The sequence below is a fragment of the Leguminivora glycinivorella genome, chromosome 15 (genome assembly GCF_023078275.1).
Source record: "Leguminivora glycinivorella isolate SPB_JAAS2020 chromosome 15, LegGlyc_1.1, whole genome shotgun sequence".
Taxonomy (NCBI): Eukaryota; Metazoa; Arthropoda; class Insecta; order Lepidoptera; family Tortricidae; genus Leguminivora; species Leguminivora glycinivorella.
In genome coordinates, this window is record NC_062985.1 from 8,678,348 (window position 1) to 8,691,683 (window position 13,336).

Below are 13,336 nucleotides of genomic sequence, written 5' to 3' on the forward strand. Positions count from 1 at the left end.
CGTTTCCGCCGGCCACAACATTTACCAGACGCGACAAAGTTGGCAAAAAACGACTCTAACTTACCTCATTTTCTCAAGCCTGATTTTGATATATGATACGCAGGGACCTGTAACCAGACCGTTTGTAAGCAGCCAGACCAATCGGATGGACCCAACCATCCGCCAGACCGACTTAAAGTTTCGATATGAGCATTAGTAGAATTGAAATATTCTGGGTCTATAAAAGCTAAAAACTTGAATTTTCTACATTAAGCTACGTGTATATTGTATACTTGACGTAATAAGCGACTTTAAAAAATTTTACTTCTAAGGAAATAAAAAAATGAAAGTTTATATGTGGTGCAAGATTAATTTTAAGCCATGAATTTTATTTACACTGCGTAAGTACATGTGTATTTTATTATAAATATAACTTTTACCAGACGCGACAAAGTTGGCAAAAAACGACTCTAACTTACCTCATTTTCTCAAGCCTGATTTTGATATATGATACGCAGGGACCTGTAACTAGACCATTTGTAAGCAGCCAGACCAATCGGATGGACCCAACCATCCGCCAGACCGACTTAAAGTTTCGATATGAGCATTAGTAGAATTGAAATATTCCGGGTCTATAAAAGCTAAAAACTTGAATTTTCTACATAAGGCTACGTGTATATTGTATACTTGACGTAATAAGCTACTTTCAAAAATTTTACTTCTAAGGAAATAAAAAAATGAAAGTTTATATGTGGTGCAAGATTAATTTTAAGCTATGAATTTTATTTACACTGCGTAAGTACATGTGTATTTTATTATAAATATAACTTTTACCAGACGCGACAAAGTTGGCAAAAAACGACTCTAACTTACCTCATTTTCTCAAGCCTGATTTTGGTATATTATACGCAGGGACCTGTAACCAGACCGTTTGTAAGCAGCCAGACCAATCGGATGGACCCAACCATCCGCCAGACCGACTTAAAGTTTCGATATGAGCATTAGTAGAATTGAAATATTCCGGGTCAATAAAAGCTAAAAACTTGAATTTTCTACATTAAGCTACGTGTATATTGTATACTTGACGTAATAAGCTACTTTCAAAAATGTTACTTCTAAGGAAATAAAAAAATGAAAGTTAATCAATGTTACAAACCGAACGGTATACACGGTGTTTCCGGTATCACTCAAAAGCTCAGACACCCCAACTGATTTTTATTTTTTTAAACTTATTTAGAATGTTCATTTTTTAATCTGATGATTATTATTTTTTTAAATTGAGTTTTAAATTTTCTGTGCAGCTCTACTCGGCTTTTAACTCTACACTCAATAAAATAATTGCTAGCTACCATCATATACCTTTAAACTGTTTAATTGTGTACGTTACTGCAACGACATAAGGTTTACCAATAGACAGCTATGTCAATGTAAAGCACTTTAACCTGTGTCACAGTAAACTTCAAATTGGACAGGTGACTCAGTAAGCAAATTTAAACCTAAAATTCAAAATGACAAGGTTGTAATTAGGTACGAGTTCAATTTGTTATGACTTATGATAAACTTTAAAATTAAACTGACGCACAACGTCTATCTCGTAGCGGAAAAAATAATCGTCCAAGTAACCAGCCAGTATTAATACCCTTAAATACTGAAAAAGGTATACAACCTCTAACAATATGATATGCACAATGTTGTATTACAAATTTGTAGAATGGGCACGTAAACAATAACTAATAATACAAATTAAAACAAAAAATATTACCCCCATCAAGATATAGCTCAATCGATTCTACTCTCGATTCTGAACAAACAGTTTTCAGGTTTTTAGTGTTAAGTGAAACACGGTGTATAACTAAACGAATTTCCTTTCTCCTACAAAACATGGTAACATACCTAAGTGACGAACTTTAGAATTACAAGTTTAGGAAGTTTAAACATTTGTACTCAATACGAACATCATCAACCCCGTTATAACCCATGTCGGAGATGCTGAATTTTCAGACACGAATACATTTTTGGCATTCTTCAAATACATTATGCCGTTATAAAAAGTTTAGAATACTTTACGTGTGTACACAACATATACACTTATACTTTCCACCTCATTTTAACTGAACTTATATAAATGCTTAAATAACTTTTGTAGTGTGCGAGGGATTTGACATTATATGCAACATACACATAGTGCCTTTATACATAGTGTGAGGTCCCTCGCCCACAAATTAAAAAGGATCGATCTTAAAACTAATTTTAAACCACCTTGTTCGACGACCGAAAAAAAAGTTTAATTTACTTTTCTTCTTTAAATTTATAATAAAATACACATGTACTTACGCAGTGTAAATAAAATTCATAGCTTAAAATTAATCTTGCACCACATATTGTATGTTGATCATAGAGAATAACTTTATTTTTCATAAAGCCTGAGTGTTGCCACTCTTACAAGCTAAGTTTCAGTCACACATCTTCCTTTTTCTTAAACAAAAGTAATTTGGACATCACTAGTTACCGGTTATTGAAGACGACTGTTACATCACTAGTTGACATTACATATCATGATTGACACTGACATATCAATAGATTCTAACCTAAAATAAAGTAGTAAACAACTTATTTTTTTACTAATTAACAATCATAGCACGTAAACATTAGGACATTAATTAATCTGTTACGTGATGCTATAAGAAATGATCTACAAACAATTTCAGTCTAGGAGCAGTTTAGTGCGGCGAGAGTTTACAATAGGCTAATCAACAAAATTGATATTTCTGTATTTTATAACAATAAAGGTCTTGAAATAATTATCTGTTTGACTTTGCACTAATAATCACTTCTCCTTATTTACGATGTATACTAATTTAAGTACAAATTCACTGAGTACACAACACTATCAATGTTCTTAATTTTAAATGAAATATTAAAACTTAAATAGGGAAATCACTTCTTAACAGTCTTTACACAAACACTTTTTTGTGGGTTTTACATGCCGTCCCGATCTGGTGGTAATGATTTCCTTTTCTGGTGAGGTCTCTGAACTTGTGAGTGACAAATATGATGATGACTCTGGGGTATTGACAGTAGTTGATTGTGGTGATCCATAAACAGTTTCAGAGTTGGGCTCTTGTATGGGACTGCTTACTGAGATCTCCGCTGATGGTGTTTTTGGTCTCATTACAGGTGATGATGTTCGACGTTGTTCTTCTGTCGGTGGCGAGTGGTTCATAGTCTCTGTTTGGTCTGTAGTTGTATTTGGTTGATTGCAGTCTTCTGGAATGATACATATGACGGGCTCTTGACTTGGTGATAAAGACAAGTATGGCAGAGATGGTGTGAGAGCAGGGATAGAGCTCTGTTTCTTTAAACCATTAGTCTGATCAGGTAGTTCAATGATTGCTTTCCTATTTTTCCTCATTTCACTTCCTTTTTCTGTCAATATGTTGTAGCTTCGAGGTTCTTCTCTTTTTCCAGTGACTGTTCCATATATTTGTTCACTTGGTAGGAATACTCTTTTCCCAGTTTCTAATTCAGGTAGTTCTTTGGCTCTATGCCTTCTGTCATAGTTTTCTTTAGCTTTTTCTCTTCTTTTCAGTAATTGTTCTCTTATGTGCTCTATATCTTGTGTTTTTGGTTTCAGTGCTGAAGATGTTGTTGGTATGTTTGTATTCAGAAGTCTAGACATAGCAATTTGTGATGGAGCAACTCCTAGTTTATTGGGTGTTGTCCTGTAGTGAAGTAGTCCAAGTAGAGGATCTTCTGGATTTTTATCAAATATAGTCTTAAAAATCTTTATTCCTATTTCCGCGGCTCCGTTGCTCTGGGGAAAATGAGGGCTAGAGGTGGTATGTGTAAATTCCCAGTCTCTTGCAAATTGCTTGAATTGTTTTGAAGCAAATTGAGGGCCATTGTCAGATCTTAAGATGCGGGGTATACCATGTCTGGCCATAATGCACTTTAGGTGGTTGATTATTGCCATAGAAGTAGTAGATGTTAGTGATACTATTTCAGGGTAGTTTGAAAGTACATCCCTTACGACAAGGTATTCTTTTCCTTTGTAAGTACATAAATCAGCTGCTATTATTTCAAATGGGTATTTAGGTACATCTCCTGGTATGAGAGGTTCGGGTCTTTGTGTGGTCATTTTAGCACAGAACTCACATTTGTTTGACCATAGGGTGATGTCATGTTCCCATGTAGGCCACCATACTGCTTGTTTGGCTCGCATTTGGCTCTTGATAGCAGTGACGTGTCCAGTGTGGAGCTTTTCAATTATAGTTTCTCTTAGTGTTGTAGGTATGTATATTTTTAATCCACATGTAATTAATTTATTGGTCAGAACAAGGTCTTCTTTATGTTTCCAAAATGGCTTTATTTCTTCTTCAATATTTTTATAATTAGGCCATCCATGCATTATATATGTATATAGTTTCTTGCATATTTCATCTTCTTGTTGAGCTTCTTTTATTTTTTTAAGACGATCATCAGAGAAAGGCAATTCTTTGTGAATGCTGAGGAATGTTGTCTCATCAAGCTTATCACTTCTCTCAAGGATGTCTTTGTCTTCTTCTTCAGTTGGAAGTGGGGCTCTAGATAGCATATCAGCTGTGTACATGTATTTTCCTGGGACATGTTCTATTTTATAGTTGAATGGAGTCATTCTCATTCTGAACCTTTGAAGTCTTGTAGGTAGGTCTGCTATAGGTTTTGATCCTAATATGGCAAGTAGGGGTTTGTGGTCAGATCTCAGAGTGAATGTTGGTAAACCTTGTAGGTAGAGTTTGAAGCGTTCGCATGCCATAGTTGTTGCACATGCCTCCTTTTCAATCATTGCATATCTCTGCTGAGTAGGTGTGAATGCAGATGACCAAAAGTGAACTGGTTTCCAAACATCTCCATGTTTTTGTTCAATCACGGCACCCATTCCATATTGTGATGCATCTGCCGAGACTCTGGTTTCTAAATTTGGGTCATAGTGTGCTAACTGAGGGGCTGTAGTTAACAACTTTTTGATTTCTTGAAATGCCTTAGTGTGTTCTGCATTCCATTCTCTCGAGGAATCCTTTTTTAGCAGGTCACGAAGAGGTTTTGTCACATCTGCTATGTTTGGTAGGAATCTGAGATGTTGATTTACGGCTCCCATGAAGCTTCTTAATGCTGTTAAGTCTTCAGGTATTGGAAGTTTATTTATTGCTTTTACTTTATCCTGTAGGGGTTGTATTCCGTTATTTGTTACTTTATAACCCAGGAATGTGCATTCATTAGTTCTGAATATACACTTTTTTTGTTTAAGGTTACTCCTCCTCTCTGTAAGGCTTTAAGGACTTGCTTGAGGTTTTCATCATGTTCTTGTACAGTTTTCCCATGTATTAAGGTGTCATCTACATGATTTATACAACCTTTGATTCCTGCTAGTATTGTTGCCATTTTTCGTTGAAAAATCTCACTTGATGAATTCATGCCCATTGGCATTCTATTGAATCTATATCTTCCAAAGGGGGTGATGAAAGTAGTTAGATCTTTAGAATCTTCAGTAAGTTCAACTTGGAAATAACTTTTTACAGCATCTATTTTTGAAAAGTATTTGGATCCAGCAAGTTGTGCAAGACACTCTTCCACGGTTGGCAAAGGATGGTATTCCCTCATGACGCATTTATTCAGTTCTGTATAGTCGACTGTAACACGTACACTGGTGTCGTCATTTTTGTCCGGGACAGGTACCATTGGAGCGCACCATTCTGTTGGATGAGTTATAGGTTCGATTACTCCTATGTCTTGAAGGTTTTGCAGTGCTTTTTCTACTTTTGGTCTTATTGGTATGGAGATATGCCGTGGAGTAGTAACAGCATATGGTTTGGCGTTTTCTTTCAATTTTATGCAGTATTGGCCTTTCATGACACCTAGTCCAGTAAAGAGTTCTTGGAATTCCTCTTCAGGTAGTATCTGGTTGGATATTTGCATAATTTCGATTTTAGAATGCCATTTCACAATGCCAAAATTGTCACACTCTGTAAGACCTAGTAATGGTGTGTGTTGGTCGGCAAGCACATACACATCTGTGAGCATACTTTTGCCCTGCCATGTCAATTTAATGTTGCGGCATACACCTCTTGAGGGGAGTGTTATTTTGCAAGGGCCTAACAATTTTTCCTCTATTACAATTGGCTGAGGCAGTTGTAGCTTAATACGCAGTTCAGGACTTATGACGGTCTCTGATGCTCCTGTATCAACTTTAAATTTCACTTTTTGGCTATTTACAAATATAGTGGCATATTTGGGTTTGGAGCGGGCTGCTCGTGGTGCAGAATTTACTGAGTCGATGATCTTTTCTGAAGTTTCTATGCTTCCAAAGAAAAAATCTTCTTCTGTTACTTCGTTGACAGTTTTATATTCCTTCTTGCCTTCTTTTTTCTTTTTGCATACAGCCAGCCAGTGTCCCTTTAGTCCACAGCCTTTGCAGGTTGAATTAGTAGCTTCGCAGTCTGCGAATTTGTGTTTCGGTGTTCGTCCACATTTTCTGCAGGATTCGGAGGTTCCCGTTTGTTTTATAGGCTTTTTAGCACTCACCCTTTTATTAATGAAATTTACTTCTGGGGTCTGTGTTGTTGGGTTAAGTGTAGCTCTATTGGCTTCTACGATCTCCGCATGTCTGACTCTGTTGATTACAGTTTCCAGCTTTGGTTCTTCTTCAAGGTTTTGAAGAGCCTTCGAGAGCTCCGTGTCCCTCATGCCGGCGACGATACGATCGCGTATAAGTTCCTCTTCGAGTGTTCCAAACTCACATTTTTTTGCTATATTATGTAAGTCTGTTATGAAGTCGTCTATACATTCGTTTTCATTTTGAATGCGTTGGTTGAATCTTGCTCTACTATACATTTTAGTTTTTCGGGCTGAGTAGTAGGATTCAAATTTGGCTTTGACGATATCGTAAGATTTCATGTCGCTTTCGCTCAGTTTCATCGAAGTGATGACGTTATTGGCTTGAGCACCCATGATGTATAGTAATGAGTTTACCTGTGTCTCGCTTGGTAGCATCTTCAAACGAGTTGTTTCACGATATTGTTCAAAACGGATGATCCAATTTTCCCAGTCGGTAGCTTTAAAGGTGAAAGGTTGTGGCGGCGGCGTGGTCATGCCGGGCAGGAAACTTATAGTTTGGCTTGATGCTGATGATGCAGAAGTTTGTGCCGCTAGTTGGGTTTGTAACTGCTGTATCAGCGCCATTTGCGCTTCCATTTGCTGCTTTAGCTCTTCCATATTTCTTTTTCACATCGGGAAAAAAAATATCCACCATGTCACCATGTATGTTGATCATAGAGAATAACTTTATTTTTCATAAAGCCTGAGTGTTGCCACTCTTACAAGCTAAGTTTCAGTCACACACATATAAACTTTCATTTTTTTATTTCCTTGGAAGTAAAATTTTTGAAAGTCGCTTATTACGTCAAGTATACAATATACACGTAGCTTAATGTAGAAAATTCAAGTTTTTAGCTTTTATAGACCCGGAATATTTCAATTCTACTAATGCTCATATCGAAACTTTAAGTCGGTCTGGCGGATGGTTGGGTCCATCCGATTGGTCTGGCTGCTTACAAACGGTCTAGTTACAGGTCCCTGCGTATCATAATATCAAAATCAGGCTTGGGAAAATGAGGTAAGTTAGAGTCATTTTTTGCCAACTTTGTCGCGTCTGGTAAAAGTTATATTTATAATAAAATACACATGTACTTAAGCAGTGTAAATAAAATTCATAGCTTAAAATTAATCTTGCACCACATATGAACTTTCATTTTTTTATTTCCTTAGAAGTAAATTTTTTGAAAGTAGCTTATTACGTCAAGTATACAATATACACGTAGCTTAATGTAGAAAATTCAAGTTTTTAGCTTTTATAGACCCGGAATATTTCAATTCTACTAATGCTCATATCGAAACTTTAAGTCGGTCTGGCGGATGGTTGGGTCCGTCCGATTGGTCTGGCTGCTTACAAACGGTCTGGTTACAGGTCCCTGCGTATAAATATACCAAAATCAGGCTTGAGAAAATGAGGTAAGTTAGAGTAGTTTTTTGCCAACTTTGTCGCGTCTGGTAAAAGTTATATTTATAATAAAATACACATGTACTTACGCAGTGTAAATAAAATTCATAGCTTAAAATTAATCTTGCACCACATATAAACTTTTATTTTTTTATTTCCTTAGAAGTAAAATTTTTAAAAGTCGCTTATTACGTCAAGTATACAATATACACGTAGCTTAATGTAGAAAATTCAAGTTTTTAGCTTTTATAGACCCGGAATATTTCAATTCTACTAATGCTCATATCGAAACTTTAAGTCGGTCTGGCGGATGGTTGGGTCCATCCGATTGGTCTGGCTGCTTACAAACGGTCTAGTTACAGGTCCCTGCGTATCATAATATCAAAATCAGGCTTGAGAAAATGAGGTAAGTTAGAGTCGGTTTTTGCCAACTTTGTCGCGTCTGGTAAAAGTTATATTTATAATAAAATACACATGTACTTACGCAGTGTAAATAAAATTCATAGCTTAAAATTAATCTTGCACCACATATAAACTTTCATTTTTTTATTTCCTTAGAAGTAAAATTTTTTAAAGTCGCTTATTACGTCAAGTTTACAATATACACGTAGCTTAATGTAGAAAATTCAAGTTTTTAGCTTTTATAGACCCGGAATATTTCAATTCTACTAATGCTCATATCGAAACTTTAAGTCGGTCTGGCGGATGGTTGGGTCCATCCGATTGGTCTGGCTGCTTACAAACGGTCTAGTTATAGGTCCCTGCGTATCATATATCAAAATCAGGCTTGAGAAAATGAGGTAAGTTAGAGTCGTTTTTTGCCAACTTTGTCGCGTCTGGTAAAAGTTATGGCCGGCGGAAACGGTCTGGCATTGCTGATAACCAATTTCTAACAACGTGCTCTAACACATATATAAAAATCAGCCTTGAGAATTTAAGGAAAGTAAGCACTTTTTTTTTTCACCTTCATCACTTGATAGCAAAAAATTGGCCGATGGGCCGAACTAGAAAATATGCACACATTAAACGCCGATGTGAACTCTACATTGTCCCAAAGTTTCATCCTTGAGAATTTGAGGAAGGTCTGGCGGGCCTGGGCTCTTGATCTATCAGCCGTCGATGATCGTTCACCTCCCCTTCGGGGGAGGCGTGGGGTACTGTCGCTGTCTGAGTGGCTGGTTTTTAACCCTATTTAATTATTTAATGAATAATATAATGAACGTTGGTAATAATATGTTGTACACTGGAAGGTTTTCTTTTATTGCGTACGTTTCCTACACATTAAACCATTACTGAGTTATGGATTCATTATTTCATTAAATCATGATATTATTACAAAACCCTTCTTCAGACCACACTTATCTACAATAAATCAACTTGATTCATTGGAATGTACATACTTGGATTTTTTTGGATATCCTTCCAAAAAAATCCAAGTATGTACATTCCAATGAATCAAGTTGATTTATTTGAAGACAAGTCACTTTCTCGAAAGAACATATTAATATGAATTTTATGTCAGAAAACTAACAATGAAATTCTGTTACGGTGCATGTGACCGATAGATGCAAGTACTTACTAAGCCAGGAAAAGAGCGAAGTAATAGTTAGTCTGACATTAAATTTTACCATATTTCTACTACATACCTACATTTATGTAAATCGTCTGATGTATTCAGGACAGGACATGGCAATTGGGAACTGTGATAAACTGATAAAACAACGCAAGTGTTTGGACTTATTAATTGCCTGCGAAAAAAAGTCCAGTCAGTGACAAACGCATGACCCAAAAACGAAATTCCGGTCAAAACTATTAATATATCTTTATTTTTCAGAAATCCGATAGCCGCTCTCAAACCAGCCTCACACTGCGTAGACACATTGCAGCAGTCATTGCCACAGCTGAACTCCAAACGGCCCGGTTCCCGCTGTTTCAAATCTTCATCAGAAAACGGTCAGTCCGCTACCACTAGTACACCCACCAGTTTCTCATTTGCACGCTTTTGTTACCTACTGTCTTGCGAAAGGGGCAAGGAAAACGAATTGGAGAATAGTGGTGACTGAAATTGATGTGACTGGAAAAGCAAAACTATTTTTACAACTAATTATTAAAAACGTTTTGCTTCATTAGTCATAGATGGCGCTAGAGTACTGATATCGTAGCATATCGTAAAAAGCAAAACGCTTATGACTAGTATCGTTTTGCATCACTAGTCTTAGATGGCGCTACTAGTACAGTAATCCTACGTTTACAGTAATATTAGAAATCAGTAACGTCAACAGGTTTACTGGTTTTTTGACTATTTATGATTAGAATCAGATCTGATCAGTTGAATTTGTTGACATGTCGATATCGTCTCTCTTTGATTGGTAATAAAGTAATAATAACAACCACTAAAAATAAAAATAAGGCCATTTTATAATGAATAGGATAATAAAATAAAATTCGAACATAATCGAATCGAATAATGACTATTATTATAATTGTTTTGTTTATCTATAAACCTAAGTGTGAGTTTATATTGTACGTAACTGGTGTATTCGGGAATCAAAATATTAATATAACCATTATCTCAACCTTTTCAATCTCAAATATTGCAAGTGATACACAGTTATGTGAATTTATAGTGTGAATTGTGTGTATCGTCTTAAAATGTATGTATGTACGCCTGTAAAGGTAGAGTTTGGTGAGACTACTTGAGTAGCAAATATAACCTAATATGTAACCCATTCTCCACATGCACAAATAAATCATTTCATTTCATTTCATATGTTGTACGCGAATATCATTAAAATTTTACATGTAAGCCTTGTTTCTATTCTTATAATATAATACATTATATGACATTGAAAAAGTTGGGTTTTAAAGGTCTAATCATATTAAGAGATACCTTGTATTAAATCGTGTTTGTCTAAGCATGAAACTTAATTTTAATTTAACGCATTCTCTCTTATTTCAGTACCTTACAAGGTGCAGTGGGGTTATTTCGAATCACAGAAATTCCTGGGTAAATTCGAAAGGGGAATCTTGATAGGATGGAAATAATGGTGATTTTATGTGACTTTCGAAATTACCCCACTGCACCTCATTAATCTTGATTGTTTTGTTTTGTAAATTATGCATGTAGGTGCCAGTTTGTTTTAAACTAACAATTAACAAATAAATAAATAATATATTTTAGACTTTTATTAACCATGTACAATTCCAAGAGGAGGTTCTATTTTTGGTTTAAAATATTTTTAATTAGTTTGTTATCTATGCTGCATGACTTTTATAGAGCATTACGTCCGGTAGCAACAATACTTCAATCCGCCGAAGAAGAAAAAAAAACGAAAATATCTGCTCCCTTGCGAAAAACGACATGCAACATTTACCCCCCTCGTAACATCCGTTGATTTACAATTTCAATAATCCGTGCTACAAGCATGTGTATCCGGGGTACGCGATACAAATTTAACACGTTCAAAAACTTCTTTGGCTTAAATGATGGCGCAGCCCTACCCAATCCTTCCTCCACTTCATAAATTTCCCTGTTTTGTTGATGCTTTGATACGTATTTGTAATATTTGTAACTATCTTTTTGTAAATAAATATTATCTATCATTTGAATTGGATTCATTTTACTAGGAAAGAGGAGGCACCGAAGTTCATTCTAAAAGTCTCTAACTTGACTTCCGTTTAAAAATTGTTTGGATCAGGTGCAAGTTACTCGTATTTAAGCCAAAAATACTTACCTTCTCACTGCCCACTGTTAATGTCGACGCCTAAGCATGGGTCTTCGTGAACGAAACCATCTACAGTTATAACAATGTTACTAATAAAATGAGGCATGCTAGTCTAATAGAAAACTAACCTCCTAATTCATAAGACGCTGCGCATTGCTTGAAGAACCGATCAGGTATGTATGGGTAGATATTCTGACTGCCTACAGTTCCATAAGCCAAAACGAATACTTACAAATCTTACAATATATTTGAATTTACTTTTTGTTTTATAAAATTAGTATATGACATGTACTTGATCATGTGATGTTATGTAATCAGCGTATACCTCATAATTTATTTAATATTTCAAAATAAAAGATCCCTCAACTAAATTAAATGTATACTGCGATTTCATATAACCTACGTTTGTGTATCCTCTAAATTTATTTCAGAAGTTCAGTGGAGCCAATTTTGCCAGGCACGAGACAACATAGCCAAGAAGATGAACTTTACTGCAAGAGACCCGGATCGCCATCATAGCTGGCGAAAAGATATTGATAAAAGGTATGACGATGTCATAATGCCATTTGACAACATTTTTCGATTGTTTAGTCGCCAACGTCCATACCACGTTGAATACACCGGTTCTCGTCCGATCACCGAAGTTAAGCAACGTCGGGCGAGGTCAGTACTTGGATGGGTGACCGCCTGGGAACACTTCGTGTCGTTGGCTTTTTGCTGCTTTTTGTAGGAAATCATTTTAAAACTCTGTAATCAGTAATATCCCCATACTAAAGAGTATATTGAATAGTTTTCCACATGCATCTCCATGAATAATTATTTTGCACTAAACAAATGAAACAATAATAGTATGTACTTGTAGGAATAGTTGTCTACGCGGTTAATCATAGATGTTAGATATCATAATAATTGAATATCTGCCTCCGTAAATCCATTTTCAATTTGCACGCAGCTCGATATCACTGTCACAATAAACAGTACATTGTAAAAATAAACTATTTCATACTAGCTTTTGCCCGCGGCTTCGCTCGCGTAAGGAAAAACAAAAAGTAGCCTATGTCACTCTCCATCCCTTCAACTATCTCCACTTAAAAAATCACATCAATTCGTCGCTCCGTTTTGCCGTGAAAGACGGACAAACAAACAGACACACACACTTTCCCATGTATAATATTACTACACATGGATCAATGAAAAGGAATCATGAAGAGCTATGACGTAATTTTGCCGATTTGGATATCGTTATTCGATTGTTTAGTCGCCAACGTCCATACCACGTTGAATACACCGGTTCTCGTCCGATCACCGAAGTTAAGCAACGTCGGGCGAGGTCAGTACTTGGATGGGTGACCGCCTGGGAACACCTCGTGTCGTTGGCTTTTTGCAGTTTTCTTGTAGAAAATCATTTTATAACCCTGTATTTTTTTTTATACTACGTCGGTGGCAAACAAGCATACGGTCCGCCTGTTGGAAAGCGGTCACCGTAACCTATGGACGCCTGCAAGGAGTGTCACATGCGCGTTGCCAACACATTAGAAACGTACACTCCCTTTTGCTGTCAACGCTTTTTCTCCCGTGTCAAAAAATGCCATAGACG

General features: G+C 36.2%; 1 protein-coding gene and 2 non-coding genes across 5 annotated transcripts in view; all 3 read left to right on the forward strand.

Annotated features, from left to right (window-relative positions):
• Positions 1–13,336, forward strand: part of LOC125234146 — a 78,415-nt gene that overhangs the window by 56,030 nt on the left and 9,049 nt on the right. For 2 of the 3 annotated variants that reach the window (XM_048140345.1, XM_048140347.1), the window contains exons 11-12: positions 9,849–9,967; positions 12,171–12,282. In XM_048140345.1, the coding sequence (XP_047996302.1) occupies positions 9,849–9,967; positions 12,171–12,282 (231 nt within the window). The remainder of the gene's footprint in view (positions 1–9,848; positions 9,968–12,170; positions 12,283–13,336) is intronic. The other variant, XM_048140346.1, reaches the window with a different exon arrangement.
• On the forward strand, positions 12,333–12,451 carry LOC125234297. Its single transcript, XR_007177976.1, has one exon. It is a non-coding gene; the product is annotated as a 5S ribosomal RNA (ribosomal RNA).
• Positions 13,000–13,118, forward strand: LOC125234290. The gene has a single exon (XR_007177969.1). It is a non-coding gene; the product is annotated as a 5S ribosomal RNA (ribosomal RNA).